The 19,419-nt window shown below is 36.7% G+C and overlaps 1 protein-coding gene across 11 annotated transcripts in view; it reads right to left on the bottom strand.

Moving 5' to 3' along the window:
• PTPRM (protein tyrosine phosphatase receptor type M) overlaps positions 1-19,419 on the bottom strand; it is a 453,496-nt gene that overhangs the window by 173,468 nt on the left and 260,609 nt on the right. For 7 of the 11 annotated variants that reach the window (XM_039549187.1, XM_039549181.1, XM_039549179.1 and 4 more), the window contains exons 12-14: positions 12,276-12,549; positions 11,101-11,137; positions 5,708-5,782 (exon numbers count right to left, since the gene is read on the bottom strand). In XM_039549187.1, coding sequence (XP_039405121.1) covers positions 5,708-5,782; positions 11,101-11,137; positions 12,276-12,549 — 386 coding nt within the window. The remainder of the gene's footprint in view (positions 1-5,707; positions 5,783-11,100; positions 11,138-12,275; positions 12,550-19,419) is intronic. The other 4 variants (XM_039549189.1, XM_039549188.1, XM_039549185.1 and 1 more) reach the window with 1 other exon arrangement.

The following is a 19,419-nucleotide window of genomic DNA, read 5'->3' on the forward strand; positions in this document are numbered from 1 at the left end:
TCACAGGTATCCTGACATGAAGATTACACATTACTAAGAAAATAGATTATTTCTTAAGCTAGGATGAATCAAACAGACCCATCTTTAGTGGCTTTCATTAAATTTGGATGACTGTCTTCATGAAAGAGATATTAGACACTTGGAATCTTATTTTCTCTCAGCTATATACTGCAATTCTCAAACTTCCACATTGGTTTTGTACTTGGGAATATAACACAGCTCCTGCAACAACTGACTATTACCTCTGTGGCAACCAACTTTTCAACTCCTCTGAATAAAAGACAAACTGTCTCTACAGTGGAAAACAGGCCTAATTAGGCTACTCGTCCTTCCTAAAGCATAGGGAAAGGTTGATACTTTCTTCTCGTTCATGGGATCTTCTCCAGCTGTTCCTGTCCCATGTCTGTAACACACTGGCTCTGGCAGTACAGTGCCAGGTGGGCTGAAGAACCCACACCTCCTTGGCCAACCACAAGCACCAATGGCCAGAGCAAAACTGCTGATATGACCCCCTGCAGTTTATCCTTCCTATTCTCCTACTTACGCAGGGGAGTTGGAAGGGTCCCACTTCCAGAGAACATTAGAAGAACTATTTATTATTATTACTTTAAAACATTAAGTGGAGTACTTAATACAACTAATAAAATCACACTGATAACCGGCTTCTAATCAGCCTGGGTTCTCTATTGTGTACAGATGGCATTTGTATTATGGGTTTTTTCCCCATTTGTGAAATGTTATTAGCATTATTTTTAGACCTTCTTCGTCTTACCGTTTAACTTTAGCTCGTCTTCAGGTGCTCTGTGGGAAATGCACTTATGTTTAAAAGCATAGATGCTGTGGCTGCACTGTCTCACAGAAAACCTGACATTTGACTCTGTAATGTACTAGGGGAAATAAAACAGAGGAAAGGAAACAGCAGCTCCCATGGCACTCCTGTATCCTCTTAACATTTTCTTGTAACTATACTGTTTTATAGATGAAACTGTCACTGCAAAAATGACAAATATAACACATAAAAGAACAAAAATGGGCAATAAATCACAAGTGACACTCCAGCCCATTGAAATGCATTCAGCCAGTGCTGCAGAAAGTAGGAACATTTCCTTGTTTTGCATTCTGCCCAGCTAAGCAAGAGGACCAGAATCCTTGAACAACTGGTACAACAATTGCTGGGGCCACCACGTAAAAACAGGCTTAGAATTTCGCTTTGGAGAGTCAGATCCATTCTCATTCTGCTTTCCTTGTCACTTGACCTTGCAACACTACTGCTCTATGGCTTTGACATTACAGCACACAGGTGCTCATTCTCTCCTGGATAACTATCCACAACTCCCACTAGTTTAAATGTTGTCCAGAAGTATCAAGACAATAACAAACTTCTAAAATGGTGTATTGAACCTGCAGACAGACATATCTGCACAAAGGTGTGTTGTAACAGACAGCACTCCTCTCTCAACTAGGAAATAGTGGGTTATACACTGCCCAAAATAGCACGTCAAGTTTCAGCACGTCAGAATACATCTAAATCAATGGTGCATGGTTCAGGATGGAGAAAAAATGAATGTGAATGTCTGTCCAGCCCATGTTGGTACACCTCAGATGCACTGTAAAGCACAACAAATGAGGTAAAAAGCAAAACACTCCTTCTCAAATTTATGCTGTTGGTTTTGTGTTAATAAACAAACTGTGTTTTCAGTAATGCAGTACAAAACTGGAGTGAATCCCTTGACATAAAAAAAAAAATCCATGAAGTTGAGATATAATAAATCAAAGATTTCAGTTTATTTTTTTCACTTTTACAGTGGAATGGCTGAGAACAGAATGTGACCCAGAACACAGCAAAAGATCTTGCTATGTACTGAATGCACATCTGAAGAAATGGGTACCTTTTATTATGGTGCTAACTTCATAAGGGAGAAGAAACCAAATAGCATTATTTTACGACTGCTTTTAATTTGTTTATAAAATATGCTGATCATCTAGACCTTAAGGTATGCAGGGTAAAAATAATTTAAGTGTTAAGCTTTTGCCCCTCTCTTTTTAAAAGAAAAAAAAGCTTCCCAATTGTTAAGTATCAGTTACTTTATAAAACTTCTGACAGATCTTGCTGCATTTGATTTGTATCAAGAATTTCATGTATGAAGAATGTACAATACAGAACTCTCTCTTGCAGCTGGATGTGTAATTAACAATGGGTCGTAAAAAGGGCGTTCTATGGAAATCAGTCTTAATAATATCCAGGGAAGTAGTGGCTGCTCCATTAAATCACAAATGGAAATACTTTAATTTAAATATAAGTAGCTCAGACATATTTCAACAATTAAGAAAATGCCTGAAAGAATGAACACCCTAATCATGATTCCAAGCATGCTATTTTATCCGAATGCAGAGAGAACAAAATATATGAGGGCCAAGTGAATACCAAATATGGCCAATTTAAACCTATTAGATGAAGTGTCTCTTAAGAAATACTGAAACAAACTGCAAATGATTTCAGTCTGTCTCAAAAAGATGGATTTATTAAATTTTAAAGTTAAGATCATACAGTCACATTTGTATGTGATAAGTTTTTTGATAACATTCTACATAATTTCAACCGTATGTTAAACCATATGTTATGAAAACATGGAGACGGTATCATGAGTACTACTATGCTTCATGCCTTCTTTCCTGGCAGACAGGTGTAAGATAGTTAGATATTCTCCCTGTCTGTTGGAGGACAGGGTCAACTGAGTGGATTTCAAGTTAGTTACTTTTTGTAAGGTAACACTGAAAGCTAAAAACTATCTCCCAAATTTGAATTACTCAGCTACTAAGTTATTGAATCACTGATAATAATGTATTGACTAATAACACTGATTTCCCTGTTTTGGCTTCTTAGAGTCAAAATCACACAGCTGCTTCTATACTAGGTTATCTTATGTTGTAACTCAAGGACAGCTACACTGTAGGTATTTAAGTGCAACTGAAAGGAAAAGTTCTCTTTGCTACACGCTGCAAAGGCAAACTGGAGTGGCTGTCAAGATATTTAGGGCAACTAGGCAGTAATCCTATAAATGGAAGACCTATTATTTTTATATTAAAAAGGAAGGAGAAAGGAAGGACAAAGAGAAACTAATAATACATTGTTTATAAACTGCACCAGTAAGAGGCAAGATGAGTTGATGATGAGGATGGAGGAAATGAGTGCAAGCAGAACTGGCTTGAAAGCTGAGCTGCATTATCATGATATTTGTGAAGAGGAAGATCTTTCAAATTTGGTAACGATATTCAGGAATGCAGCCAAGATTTTAAATTTCCATTATGCAAGAAGCATCAACTTCCAATGTAAAGAAACTCGAAAATGCCATCCTTGACCTTCCCACTACCAGTTATGTATCCTCCTCAAATGCTAAAAGATGAAAGTAATTTCTTGATCTCAAATGTAATTACTTTGGTTCTGAGCAAAGAAGTGAGGAAAAGGCACTGAACAGAAAATTCTAAGTGAAATTTAACAGTTACAGCTGTAGGGCTTGTGGTAACTACAGTTACAAACAGCCCTATACTTTCACATAAACAAATCCTTTTGCATGTAAATCCTTTCCATGGTCTTGAAATTTATAGGAGAAAAATGCGGGGACAACGTGTGTCACTCCCAGCTCCCTCATGTGTGGTCCAGCTTCTATAAACCTCCTTCAAGAAAACCTTTGTGTTTCTCATGGATACTGCAGATCCCACTACTGCTGTACTGCCCTGAAGTTGAAAAGCCTGCCCTAAGGAACTCTAGACAGGATGTCTCTCTAGAAAAACAGGAATTCTTGTTGCTGTCATGGGACAACCATGTGGGCGGGGTGAGGTTTCTGCACTCATTATTGCAGTTGCGGCAAATGAAAAGGAGAAAGATGTTTTCTTTCCTTTTGAGCACAGTCTTTCAAACATGGGATGGGGATGGGAACATGATGAGGGGATTTCAAAGGCTTTCTAATACATTTCACAGATAGCCATACATGCTGGTGGCAGGTATAATTTGATGTTTTTCACTATAAAATTAGATTCTGGTAGAACATTTTTATTTTTTTCCATGGAAAAGGAAACGAAGTCACAGATCTGACAGACAACCACAGACTGCCAATGCCACCAGTGACAAAGCAATGAAATACTTTGCCAGCTATCCTATGCTAGCCATGTATCTCTTCTCTCACTGTTAACTGCTGTAGCCATCTTATGGAACAGGCATGTCTCCAGGGTTACCTACAGCTACCCAGTTTTGCATTGAAACAAATAAAAAAACAAAACAAGAAAAACACTTCATTCTCCACATGGAAAAATATGTAAGCTTATTTGAATCCTGTGATGAAAAATCAAAACTTGTTGAAGTTCAAGGCTATGGAAGAGATCCTGTCTCTTCAATGCTTTATTTGAATTGTCAAGTAAAAAAATAACTGAGGTATAAAAATGGATGCAGACACAGCTTCTGCCAAGCAGCAGTAACAAGAACAAGCTACTTCCCGGCATCACATAAGTATGTTATTCTAGTTAGTTCATCTGTTATTACAGAATAAAAGTACACATGCAGCAATTTTGTCTTGGTTGACAAGGTAACTTGGGCATTATGAATCACTCAGCTTTTTTATTGTAACACATATCCCAGAATTAAAAGCTATAGCAGACATGCCACTAATCCTCTTATCTCAAGCTGAATCTGGATACTGCCTCTTATTGACTGTAGCAGTATCGAGATACCAGACATCTGAACTCGTCCTCATCTCTTAGACACCCTAGTAGCAACATGGTAACAAACATGCTTCCCAAGGAACTATGCCAGTATCCTTCAAAAAAGCAATGATTTTATTATACACTAAAAGCTGATGGACTAGATTTACATCCTCCATTAGATATTTCATCACACTTACTTCAGGTTCTAGAGCTTTTAATGCTCTTTGGTTCTGTTTGAAAATAAAGATGTTTGCAAAACCCTAAAAGGTTTTATGCAAGGGTTTCTTTCCTAACAAAATGAGTAATTCCCCAGCTTCATAAGGATTTTCTGGTATATTCTGAACCATCCTTCAAGCCACATACAGCCTAATAGTGGTTTCACTTGAGTACTGACTTTACTTTGACAATGAGATTTTTAAATACTTAAGTCTTGCTCATTCTCGTATGTCACATGCTAGGTTATTTTATTTTAATCCTAGAACTCATGTGTGACATAATAAAAAGGAATCTGTTTTATTTCTTTATTTTCTTTCATATTGAAATTTTGCCAGAAAATATGATCTTCCCAACATTACACAGAAAAAACCTGAATCCACTAATACTAGATCTTCCACATGCAACTCTTGAGCCTAAATTATTTACAAATTCTAGTGTCTTGATCTAATAACAGAGAAAAAAATAAACAGGTACACACATACATATCTATATTCAAACTTGCATTGAATTTATGGATGGAGCAAGACTAGATCTCTTTACAACATCAGGCTTGAAGGAACATTCCACAGATCACACACACAATGGGCACATGCAGCGGAGTCGTATGTACAGGGACGTGTGTGTAAGTTTTGGTGCCAAGCACACCACTGAATTTAATGGATCTGAGGAAAAAAATTACAAACAGAAAGAAACTTTTAACATAGGAAACTTTTTATGAGCAGAGAAGGAAGAAACTGTCAGGGAAAAGGAGCTGAAGAAAATGAGACAGAATGGGCATGATGACTCGTCTGACCTGTTAGTTGGTCGTCGCCTGCAGCAGGGCCGATGCGAATGTATGGTGTTGTAAGCTGAGTCACGATTATCGCAGCTAAGGCAAAGGAAGAGTTCCAGGTCAGCATGCATGAGGGAAAAAAAAGCCAGACTGAAGCTATGCCAGCAAGAAGAATCTCAGTCAATTGTTTATTGTCTGAACTTCACAAATAAAAACAAAGAAACTCCCACAAGTTCCTTTTCATCTTCAGCTGTTAGTGTGGTTATTCTGCAAATTAATAAGCTGTCGCGTGTGACTTTCATTTAGGAAAAGGACTCAAAGCACATTATTTACTGCGTTTGAGGAAACTGGAGACTCTTTGGCTCTGCTAGTCACAGCACAAGGCTTTGTAAGTGAAAACTAGCTGATTATTCAGATTACTCTAGTATGAACTTCTCCAAGTAATTTGAGCTAGTTTCATTTTTATTTTGCTATTTCATAATACTATATTTTACCTATAATTTTTCAATATAATTTTTACATAAAGTGTTTTTGAGCTAGTTAAGATTAATTTTTCTTGTACCCACTTGGGTCAATGTTCTGAAAATGCACACACTACACATATACTTAATGTTCAGCATACAGAGAATGATCACTGAGGTGGCATGCTTTTAATTAGGTATGTGTGTGAGGTCCGAGTTTCAAGTTCACAAGGAAAAGCTGAAAACCCTGAGTTGTTTGTGCCCCTGAAATATTCAGACTTTTCTGACAGAGCTATAACAACCACTGTCTGCTACAGACAACTATTACCATGGCTCACATTAATAAGATCTGTTATTTCTTTGTTTTCCAGCAGTTCTGTGATTGCCTCTAAATGGTTAAGCACGCTGTGATACATATACATTAAGGAATATAAAAAAAATTAAAAGGTCAGATCCAACATGATGCAGCTGGAGAATGATGCAAAGAAAAAAATATTGGAAAATTAAGGACAAAATTATATGAAAGATCACTCATTTACATAGAACAGCCTGGGTGCTATTAGAAATGTGGCAACGAGAGAGGAAAATAGATCATCTACCATCTGCAGACAATTAAACTCAAAACTGCTGCTGCATAATATTTTGAAATATCCCTCTGCAACACTGAAATGCAGTGTTGATAGTAGCTTCTAGAGTACTGTTGCTATTGGATTCTAAATATTATAATATCCTTTTCTCTCTCATAATTAATGAAAGCCTTCCAATACTGCAAAATTAGAACAATGATGCCTCCCTCTTGAGAACTGCATTCCTAGGAGATAATCAAGATGTTTCTATCCAGACAGTGTTGTAAGTCATATCAGGAAATACAGTCTTAATATAAATCACAAACCACCACAAAGTTGATAGTAATAAACTTGGAGGAGTTTTGGAATGTTTTCAACTTAGTCTGTTGAGATTTTACAGTCATTTAGCTTGAAGAAAGAGTAGGAATATGAAAGCCATATTTCAAGAAGTATATGACAATCTTTATTACCACTGGTACAAAAACTTATTCCTGATTTTTGTTTGTTTGTTTAATTATCTTGTCAAAAATAATGGGAGTGGAAACCCTGCAGTCTCCCCATTTGTATATACACCAAATAGTCACAGAGGTCCCAGAAGCCTTTGTCTACAGAAAACTAAGATCAGGAGACTCCACACCACAACAATGTGCTGTATGATCCTTCTACTAACAAAGTCAGTGGCAAAGACTTCCTTTGACTTCATCAGAAGAAGAAGGAGAACTTTCAGCTCTACAAAACCCAACATTCTCATCCTAATTTATACTTATAATCACTGCAATCAGGATTTTTATATGATCTCTAAAAGAACACATTTAACAGAGGTTTCATTTGTAAAAATGTAATGGTCATAAAACAAGATCATTTTTTAGAAGGGTACAAGCTGAGGTTGTTTAAAATACACTCGATGAAACGAGAAAGTATTAATCCACCTGCTGAGCCTAGACATGCACTTGACCCAGTAGAATTAGGCTGCACTTTTCTGGAGATAGGCTGTACTCTTCTAACAGGAAGCCTGCCACTATGATAATAAGCTATCTGGTGCACTTGGTCTCTGATACAGCAACAAGGTTTGGTGTCTGCCAGTTGAGCACATGCTTGACAGTAAAGCACATGCATTATTCCTGCTGACATCAAGGGGAGGGAAAAGTGTACTCAAGGTACAGAACAGTTCTGCTGGATCTGGGACAAGAACACTGTTGTTATATTACATTTAGGTGTTTTTATTTTAACAAAAAGTAAAGTGTATGGTGGGCCATGGAACGAACACTGCATGACAGTGATAAAACCAACTCTCAATGATCTTAAGAAGGTCTTAAGAGCACCAACAACTTTATTATCTAGAGATGAGATAATTAAAGGGAATATAACTAGCAAGTGATACAACGCCGCTCGTGACATGTTCTGAACTCCCATATTGGTCCTCAGGGCAGACTTCAAACAGGCTAACCACATATCCTTAATACACACAAGGAGGGGCTAGCCAATCTCAGCTGGCTCAGTGGAGCATCTTGAAAGTTGCCTTGAGGGACCTCGATCCTAGGAAGGGCTCCCGATGCACTTGGTGCAATCCTCAAATTCCATGGGAATGGAATTGCAGGGACTCTCAAGAACCAAGCAGACAGTTGGCTGCGCTGTCATGTGGGTTTTGCAGGTTATGTTTTATGGCACAGGCCTTGACCTAGTAAAATACTTATGTGTCTACTTTGAGATGGAGTAGTTGCGACCTAGTCAAGGAGATTATTCTCTGTGCTCAAAAGTAGGTACATAATTGACTTGATCAGGGCCAGCTGGTCAGAGCATGGTGCTAAGAACACCAAGGTTGTGGGTTGAGCCCCCATACGGGCCATTTGCTTAAGAGCTGGATTCGATGATCCTTGCGGGTTCCTTTCCAATTCAGAATATTCTGTGATTCTGTGAAAGCATATGGTTTCCTACATATGTAGTAAAATCTACAGTATGTCTACTGATTCCAATGGCCTACACAAGGCTGTAGGTATTTTCAGGATCAGACCTTATTTCAAAAGAAGATTGCACCAGTTTCATACATGAATGGCCTAAAGCAATTCCCCTAGCTTTAAAAACCACCAGACTCGAACTTCTGAAGATAAGAGAAGCCCATATTACAAATATTTCAGGAAAGTTACTGGTGTGTGAAAACCAGATGTTGTAGTGGAGAGCATTCCCAACCTTATTTGTCAGGAGCACTACAGCGCATCCGTAGATGGACGTAACAAGCACACAGAGCTTAAGCAGCTTACTGTCTAGTAGCTACACTGTAGTCTCAAAGCTCAGTGGAAAATGGTGCAAAGTCTCTAAGAAATCTGACAGAGTGGTCAGAGCAGCCTTTGCTTACTGGGGTACAGACAACATGAATGCTGCACTGAGCAGTTCGCGGGGGTTGAACAGAGGGGAGGAGAATGGGAGAGGACAATTTTATGTCTTTTCCCAATGCAGGTATAGTGATTTCTGACCTACAGACATAGAGCATTTTTGCTATTTTTTTCTAACCCAAATGTGGGAGGTCCAAAGAGGGCACAGAATTCCGCTTTTCCCTTAAGTATCTCTGTTAGATCTAAAGGGAAAACATCTGTACAGACAGCTATTATTAATACCATATTAAAATATGTCATGGTCTCCATTTAATTTTTTTAAAATTAATACAGATTAAAAATATAATACAAGCATTCCATTTAAAATCATGGAAATCAATGCTTTACTGTTGCCCTCAAGAAAGTTTTGCACCAGGGACTATACATACCATCAAGGATACCTCTGGTTTAAAAAAAAAAAAAGTCCTCACAACAACCTCTCACATAATTTTATTATGAAAAAATCTGAAACGTGCTTTCAAAACAGAAATGTAGGGAGATTTGTTTAAAAGAAAAGCTGCATTTCTCACATCTCCATTGCCAAATGGGTTAGCTCAAAGTAGCTTGTTGCTATGGGAGCTATTCCAATCCACAAAGTTACCCTCACTTCTCAAATGAGAGAGTAAAAATCTTCAGTCAGACACGTAATTTAAATAGTTGGACATCCATTAGTGATTTGGAATACAAATCTTCAAGTAATTTAAAATCCATTCCTCTAATCATCTAATCTATTATGTTTTCTGATGTAACACAGTTCACTCCTGGTATCACTGAAGCTACTTGAAAACAATACAGGATTTCACTTGCATCTGGAATTAATCTCTCATCTATATTATATTTGGGTTGAGTTCAGATATTTGAAAGATTTCAGTGGTTTAGTAAGCAGTCAGTTAGTAAATTAAAATTAAAACTACTTCCTTTGTTTTGGAGAAGAAAAGAAGCCAGGAATCTGTTCGAAGAGGCATAAAAATGTATTTGTCACATTAGAGAGTATCCAAACTTCCAACAAGGGCAACTTTATGCTAACATTTCTGTTACTTTTAAGTAATGAGATTCCTATCCACCCCATTTAGTCTTAGTGGTGGTGATGGAATTGTGAAGTCTACATGTAGAGGAAATCATGGTGGAATCAGTTCCATTAGGGATAGTCACTGAGACAAGCATGATCTCCTGCAAGGTGCAGTGGTATAGAGATGAAGCAGTTTCTGTTTTATCCTCTTGCCAGGTGCTCGTGCTGATATTACCTGTTCCTACTCACAGCAGCACACTCTCTTCTGTTCCTCTATACAATCTCCAAGTAACTGTACTATTCCATCACTTCTTTTTCAGGCTTTTAAGTTGCCAACAGCTAAAGGTAATAAAAAGTTGAGACTACAAAGATAATCATAGACAGATCTAGTCCCCAAAGATAAACAGACCAGCAGCATGTTTATCTTTCCCTTTTTCGGGACAAAACCTATAGCCAGCACTGTCTCAATTATAAAAACTTATCCCATAAATGGTAGTATCATGTGCTGACAGTCGAATAAATATAGCTGATCTGTGCCATTAAAATGAAGAACATGATTTCTCTGCTTCTCTTTTACACAGCAATTAAATTAAGGCAATTGCTTACAACTAAGGGGCAATTTTTCACTATGGATATATAAGCAGTACGTACTCTGCAATTGGCAATTTTACAACTCTACTGTATATATATATATACACATATGTAAGTACAAAATATTTATTGTGAGATCATATAAAAACCCACAGAATATATTTTAAAAACCCTGTGTTCAAGTAGACAACCAAAAGTAATTAATACACTTATTGATTAAAAACAAACAAACAAACAAACAAACAAACAAATAAATTTCCTAAATCTTAGCTAGGGATGCAAATGATTCTATGAAAATTCTATAATATGTTTAGTGATGTATTTTAGCAATATAAACACTTCTGGAAGTTTGCAAAGACCATGTGAGGGGAAGGTCAACAAGATGAAGTACAGAATACATGACATAATACAAACATACCTTTTGTGGCTACCCTGACGCAGTCAATTTTAGTTTCCTGTGTCAAATAAAGAGGAAAAAGGTCACATCTTGTGTTTCTAAACAGAGAAAGTCATCCATGTTTCTATTCTTCCAAGTACTGATAAAATGTCAGAGAAGAATGCACCTCATTCCATATTTAACTGCTTATTAGCTAACTCCAAAGTGCATTCATAATATGGACAAATACTGCTTGGGTATGGTAGCTAAACATTTCACTTAAGATTCCTCTAAAAGTACAAAATGTGAAAGATATTCCCAAGAGCACAGGGAAGTGTTCTGCTATTTAACTCTGGCAACATAATGACCTTGGGAGATTTTTCTTTTCTTACAGAAAGTATAGTTTGAGGCATCATGTTAGACAATTTTAGAAAGAAAAAATAATCAATGGTGTTTCACATTTCTGCACTGTTGGTGCCCTGTGAATGAGGGTCCATTATGGTTTCTGGCAGAAAACATTTCCAGGCTGTCAGCACAGACAGCCAAAGCTTACCAAGAATTGAAGGACTCTGGGTAGGTCTGTCCAGGAAATGAAAAGCAGTTCCAAGAAGAATTAGTCTGATGAAACATGATCTGTGAGGATCTTTTTAAACACTTTTCATTTCAGTTCCATCTACTTCTCTTTCTTTTTCTTTTACTTTGTTTGCAGAAAGGGACCAAAAAAAGTGGTTTCTAATCCAATCAGGGCAACCAAATGAGAAAAAGGGAGATCAAGATGTCACAAACTAAGGTAACAGGACTGGACATGCCAAGACAGATGTGCTGAAATCCACTATCAAGTTTGGCTTAAACTTAACAAAAGAAATCACAAAATTTTCCTGTTCAAAGCAAGAAAACAAAAACAAACAAAAAGGAAGAAAAAAACCCAGTGAAACACAGTCACTGGACAGCTTTTAGCTAATAAGACAGAATGGTAACATACTACTTTGCTTGCTCACTACTGACAAAATGTGTGGTTTTCCCCTCCTCTTTCCTGTAACCTTTAATCATGAAGCAATATTGTGTTAGGAAAACTGCTATTTTTTAAACTCAGTGTGTTAAATTTCATGGTTACTTCATTTTCTCATTAGCAACTAAATTGGGCATCCTGCTAGTTGATGCCAATCATTTATTTACACACAAACACTGTATAAAATCACGCCTGTTGCAAGACTTACCCCATTGGCTCTGCTAGCAGCTTGAAAATAGATGCTGTAGCTCTTATGAGGAAGAAGAGGAGTATTCCAGAAACCACTGTAGGTTTTGTTATCACCAATAGTAAAAGGCTGAGCAGCTTGTAAACCATTGGCAGGAATCTCTGCAGCAAAGTAGTACTGGGAATTCAAGAGTGAGGCATTCTGGAAATGAATGGGCACTGGGTAGCACTTTAGGATTTCAGTTGTCTTTTTGGTCCTCCGTGGGCGCTCTTCTTCAACAACGATTTGATAGACACTAAGAGTGTAGAAAGGAAAGAATGAAGGAAACAGTGGTTATTTTAAAACTTGGGCAGTCAAGCCATCCTAAAACCATAATAGCATGTCAATATTTACTGGAAAAAACTGTTAAAAACAAAGAACACAGGAAGAAAATGTCATTTTCATATTCAGGTGTATAAATCTGTGGAATAGATTCATGCTTTCAAACTCATTTTGTGTAGGAAAAACAAAATTAGCCATACACACCACAGCTTTTCACACAAGTGAATGCACAGAACATTTTCTTGTTCAAACTCTTGTACACAAAAAGTGTGCTTTATCAGTGCTAAAATGTGGAATTAAGTATTATTTTGTTCATCAAAGCAACCCTAAAGATATAGATTCCCTTCTCCAACCTGTTTATCTTACCTAAGTGAAATTAAATTAGTACTAAGATAAAAACGAAGGCACAATTACAAAGAGACAGGAGCCAGTATTTGCCTAACTGATGACATTGTAAATATTTATAAAAGCAGAGAGTAAAGTAAAATTTCAGTGGCATATTGACTGTTGCTGAGCAGGTATATAACACTTCTTGATGGAAGCTATTATCACTCAGAAAAGCACTTTTACTCATTTTATAGATAACCATATTTTTAAGTTTCTGCATTCTGCAAAGCAAGTCAGCTTGCACTTGCAGTCTTTGCTGTACTGGGACCTAGAGAGACCAGTCCACCCCTCTCCACTGTAAAGGTGCTATGGACATTCAAACAGGAACAAAGAAATTGCAATTTCTGCTGTACATGTGAACAGTGTAATCATTATACCCTTGCAGTTGCTGTAAAAGACTGAGTCAGTGCTTCTAAATTTGTGAAGTGGGAAGTTCATATCTCTAAAGAGGTTTGGCTTACAAGTTTATTGCTTCACTGGGGACCAGTGATTCTTAATCAGTACTTGTCTCCTGGAACCTTGAATCCCAGTAAGCAAGTCAGTCTTGATAATTTATGTCAAAGTAGCAATGTGTCCACATTTTTGCGTATCATCTACATCCATAACAATTTATGATCTTTTGAGTTGATGTTTCATAAAAACCAGGAATCTCTGGGTAAGCTAAGTTTCTTAAAGATCAAATATCCAGAGAGACTTCTGACATGTTAATGTTCTGTCATCTGTAGGTAGAGGATTACGTTTAAAGGAGATTCTGCCCAAAGTACAGGGACACATGGGCTGAGCTTCTGCAGGACCCTCTCAGTCTGGACCCAACAGGGTTTATTGGCTTAGTGATGTCCCTGCACAGCTATGGCTACTCTCCTTCTGAAGGCAAGTCTGGTTTAGAAATAAAGAGATTAACTGTCCAATGACAGGAGGGATGGAGCTTTAAGCAACGTGGCAAGGGGAAGGTGTCCCTTGACCACAATCAGGGGGTCGGACTTCCAACCCAAACCATTCTATGATTCTATAACACCACCATTTTAGGTCTGCAGAATCTTCATACTTAAATATCACCAATATGCAGAAAACACCAATTCTCTTGACCATGTTACTGTTTTTTTACCAGACTTACTGATCATGTGCCACAGACCCTGTTGACTATGTTTTTATGATCTAGCATCTTCAATAGGAGATTCTGCACTTCTATGCTCACAAAAAATGCCCGAAAATTTAACACTGAGAATGCAATTAATACCTCTTCTTCTGCCTGATTTAGACTTTCAACATGGTGGGGCTTTAGTTTAATGTTAACAACTTAAATCTATCTGCCTTCATGAAGATGTCTATATATGTCTATATATGTCTACTATATATCTACAGTTCTCAGAGAACTCAGCAGAAAGACGCTGTCTACTTTGAGTCAATCTAATTGCTCCTCAGACTCCACTGATTGTAATAACTAAATACTCAGCTCACATGTAGACATCCAGAAGTGGACACCCAAATTTAAATGTTTTAATTTAATGCTAAACTTCATGCAGAAATCTAACCACGCATAAATTTAGTACAGCCAGGGACACAGAAATGTCTTGAGGGTTCACTTGAAGGCCTCTGCCTGTACATTTTGCAGCTCTGTGCAACAAAGTCTTCATATCAAGCAGAAATATTTTAATTAGTTGATTAATTCCATGCTGACTAGTAAATGAAGGTCAATCCACAGCACTCTTTCTTTGATCCTGTGAGAACTGATTTGTAAAAAAACTAGCCTTGGAATATCTACATTACAATCTTGTTTTTCTATTACAAATCAATTTTTGACATAATTTTCACAATTAATTTTCTAGAACAAAATAGAGTTGCTTAGAACTGGGATTCCAAGCTACTTTGAAGACAGCATGTTGCCTCCTCTAACTATTAATTTTCAGTGAATCTACAATAAATACCACTTGCAAATTTAAATGGAATATTGGGAAAAAAATGCAGAAGGTAATGTAAACATTTATTCTTGCAAGGTAGTGAAACTGGATACGCTTGCCTAATACTCCAGCAAATATAAGGATCCCTCAGTTTCACTAAAGCATGATGGATAGTAAACTAAGTTACTTCTTTCTTGCATCAGGACTGAATATAAGAGGGACTTCAGACCAGATGAGGTAATATGACCTGTTTCAGTACCGGCTGAAATGAGGGTTCTCTTATTTTTGCCTCAGTGATTAAAGCTAAAGACTGTAGATATTTTAGAAACAAATCAGCCATTAAAATGCTCCTTTTCCCATGGTAAATCCATATTTAGTTATAATACATGCACAACTCCTTGTATACATTTTAAATGCCTGCCATCTACTCATTTTCAGATAGTTTAAAGAAAGAAGTAAGTTGACTGGAGCAATTTCAAACTCAAAATGTCTTTTAATCCTTACTCCACAAGATGAATTAGATTTGCAAGCATCTAGACCTCAAATCTATTTGCTCTTTAATAATTTAAGCACTGAAAGGTCAAACAACTCTTTTCTGTTCCCCTTCATCAAAGTCCAAGTGCTAATGAAAAATAACTAAATCCTATCTGCTGGCCAATTTCCACACACTGCTGTTTCTCTGATGTAAATTAACACATTATGAGCACCTGGGTCAATGGAAACCTGACAGAATTTTACCAGTGATACTTTTTAAATTTGTACAAATGAGATCATCTTGCTAATGAATTTTACAAAATTACCCCAACTACAATCATAATGCAAAAGCTTTCTCTACATTAATATTGCTTTCCTTAGTATGTAACAGCTGGACTGCCTACTCCGAAAAGAGTTCAAGCTTAGTGAATTGAGCTAGCAATGCACCATGACTCTATTATTCCTCTTATGTATTAGTCAGATTTCTGGCTCATTTGAAGTTGAATTATTCCTTTTCCACACCTCTACATTTCAGAGAATAAAGTCTTCCTATCTGTAATCCAGAAAATAAGTTCTACACTACAGTGAAAGGTGCCAAAAGCATATCAGCTATCGGCAGCATTTAGACTGATCTTTCTGAGGGAAAGAAATGTAATTTAAATATAATTCACATTACACAGTTGTACTATAGAATTTCAGTGCCTTGGAAATTAAATACAAAATTTATTTTTATAGATTGAAGTTCACTGTTGCATTGAGAAAGGAACGCATGGGAATTATTTTTAACCTAGGATTCAAATGCTTCAGATTTGGAGATTAAAAAAGGTGTATGGAAAAAGAAAAAAAAAAAAAAAGATTTTTACACTGCTTTTTATTCTACCAATTCCAAACCAGTTCCAAATTTAAATGATTATGCAGAGATACAGATCTGAACACAATAGCTTTAATTTTTGTTAGAAATTAGATGTAGCAGGTTTCTCAGATATTTATTGAAATTGTATTGCTTAAATTGGAATGGTGTGTCAATGTCTGATAAATATACTAATTTTTTTCAGAGTTGAAAAAGAGACATGAAAGCAAAAAGAAAACATATTAGCATGGTAATAAAATATGCTCAGAATACTTAGACAAATGACAATTTTAAAGAAGATTAAAGTATATATCTAGTCTTAACTACATCAAATGATGGGTTTTGGTAACCTCCTGAATGAGGACATTATTCCACATTACTGGAATGCAGTAAATCAAATCTTAATTAACCAAAGTCTCATTTGAAGTTACAATATTACTTTCCAAGAAGGACCTATTGGATACAAATATGGACTTCTTTCCACTTCATTCATTAAATTCTTCATACAGGACTCCTTAACATGTATAATCTAGGCATTTATTAATTGAAACTTATTAATCTGTAATTACACCTCCACCAAAGTAATTCCAAATTACGCACAAAGGGAAAACAAGCTTGATTACTTCATTATTGAAACATCAGCTCTATTTTGTCTCTCTAAAACAGTCTTGATGCTTTACATAACTGAAGTGTTAAAGACATTTTTAGAATTCGTTTTACAGAAGGGAGACAGCCTAAGGAACTGAATATGGACAAAGACTACCTGAATTTATTTACTGGTCTTAATACAACTGCTGTGCGTGATCCTACGCAAGTCAGTTAACTATTATGGGCTTCAGACATCCAGTTGTGAAACGAGAACAAGCAACTTCCTTATTCCATCTGGCCTGCCTCAACTGTTTAAAACCTCTTCAAATTCTTCTTTCTCTTTTTTTTTTTTTCCTAGGAAATGTATCATGCCCGCAAAGCTCTTAAGATCCACTAAGAATACCCTGATCAGCTGTGTGAACTGCTGGGCTACCTTTGCAGACTGTTATGGTGATACTCTTGAGCCTAATTTGAAGTTTTCTGCTCACTGTTGCAAGTTCATGCTTTATTATAAATATACAAAACTGGTACTTTTTATAGATCTATTTCTGTATTTTTGACTTGCATGCTTGCTTTTTTTTAATGCTTACAGAGTCAAACAAGAGAATAACCCTTAATCTACATATTCACCATTATTTCAAGTTACTCATTCCCACAGCCCTAGTTATCTGCATGTTAGAATCACTTTACTGCATTCTTCTACTAAAATAGCAGTTCCAATAGAGGGCAAAATTAAGAAGCCCAAACCTCACACTGTTATTTCAGTTCTAAGTCCATGAAGAACCTGATTGCTCAAACCATGACAGTCTATAGGGTCCCCACAGTTTCAGCTATACTTCTGTAGCCCCTGAAAATTCTATCGTACTGCCATTAAGACTTTTAAAATATATCAGTTGTTTTGTTCATGTTTTGCATCTAAAATTCATGTATCTTTGCTCATCATGTGTTATGCAAGTTTATTATCTAACTGTTTCTTGAGAAGAATACAGCCTTTGGGTAGTTTTTTCTATATAATATGCAACATAACTTCATCTCTGTCACCACTTTTCTCTGACACGGTCATATCATATTTATATGGATTAACATTGTAGATATTTATCTATTTCTCTATATCCTTATATGGCACTAGATTCTTGTAATTTATCCTGTAAGTTTAAATTTTACAGTACTAGAAATTATATGTAATTATACATATGTAATGTACCTTGAAATGGAAGAGGGAAATTACTCTTTAAAGGACAGGAATTAAAAATTTATGGTTAGCAGGCAAATAGAAAAAGGCTACAGGAAATTGCTACTAACTTTCCTCTTACCGTGCAAGAGCCTGTATATTTATTATAGGGGGATTAAACAAAGGTGATAAACAACCTCTGATTTATCAGGTGTCTCACCATCACAGCTACACAGGCTTTGCCAGCAGGTCAGGAGTTCTAGCAACACCCAATATACAGTGAATAAAATATACTCTGTATATTTCCAGAACAGATCCTATGCCAGAGAACCAGCTGAATAGCAGGCCTGTCCCTCTGACCACTATAGAATTTTGCATATTTTATCAAAGGTGGAAGCACACATGGTTCAACTGCGGACTACAAGTAAGACCAGGGAGTTTTTGATTAGCAGCAGGACAAATGAGTACACCTACTAATCATGGAGAGGACGTTTAAGGTAGCCTTCTCTATTTCAGGGACATTTTATTTGGTGGATCAGAGAATTTCTGGGCTTTATGCAAAATACAGCATTGCCCACTATAGCTTCTAAAAAAAGATGAAGAAGCTTCAAAAAAATCCCTTGTAGAAACATAATGTTCAGACATGAAAATATAGAACTCAGTGAAGAAAAACAAGCAGACTGAACAAAACCTCTAAAATGATGTTGCTGTACCAATGCCAACAACAATGCCAATGAGTATTTTTAAAATAATACATTAATACGTAATTTATATAGCGGGGAAAAAGTGATTTAGGCAATGCTGCAAATAATATTCTCACAACACATTTATTGTGTAACTTGTAACTCAAAATTCTTGTGATGGTTCCCATTTAAGCACTTAATGTACCAGTGTTAGAGGTGCATTGCCTGTTTCTTTGGGTGAGCAAAGAGCATCTTAAATCCTTACAGCTTTTTGGAGTGAAGGGAGTCTGAAATCCTTCTAATTTTCTGTTTGCATCTTTACTTGAAGCCAGGAGGTTCCACGCAAACAAAAGCTCCACAATCAGGTTTCTAACTCTGTGGAACAGCTGTTGCTTCACAAATGTAGGGAAGGTGCTAAGTAAATAAAATACTTTGTGCTAGAAGCTTGTTCAAACTTCAATGGAATTCTTCTACTTTCACACCTGGCTTTATTTACTAGCTTTGCAGGTGAAGAGCTAAGTCTGGTTAGATTCTCCAAGGCAGGGCCTGTCTTCATTCTCAGGAAATGCTATTACTGGCACCTGAAATTTCCAGCCCATGGGGAAAAATGAAATTCAAGAAATCTTTTGGAATCAGACCTGGCAAGAACATAAGAGAGACTAATATTATACAACACTACCATTGTCATGCAAGGAGCCCTATTTCTCAGATCAATCACAGCAGAAATACCTTAACGGCTGTAAAGGAGGAGATAAGACAGCTTAGGTTCAGTCCCTAGAGATACTGCCAAATG

Source organism: Corvus cornix, chromosome 2 (genome assembly GCF_000738735.6).
Source record: "Corvus cornix cornix isolate S_Up_H32 chromosome 2, ASM73873v5, whole genome shotgun sequence".
Taxonomy (NCBI): Eukaryota; Metazoa; Chordata; class Aves; order Passeriformes; family Corvidae; genus Corvus; species Corvus cornix.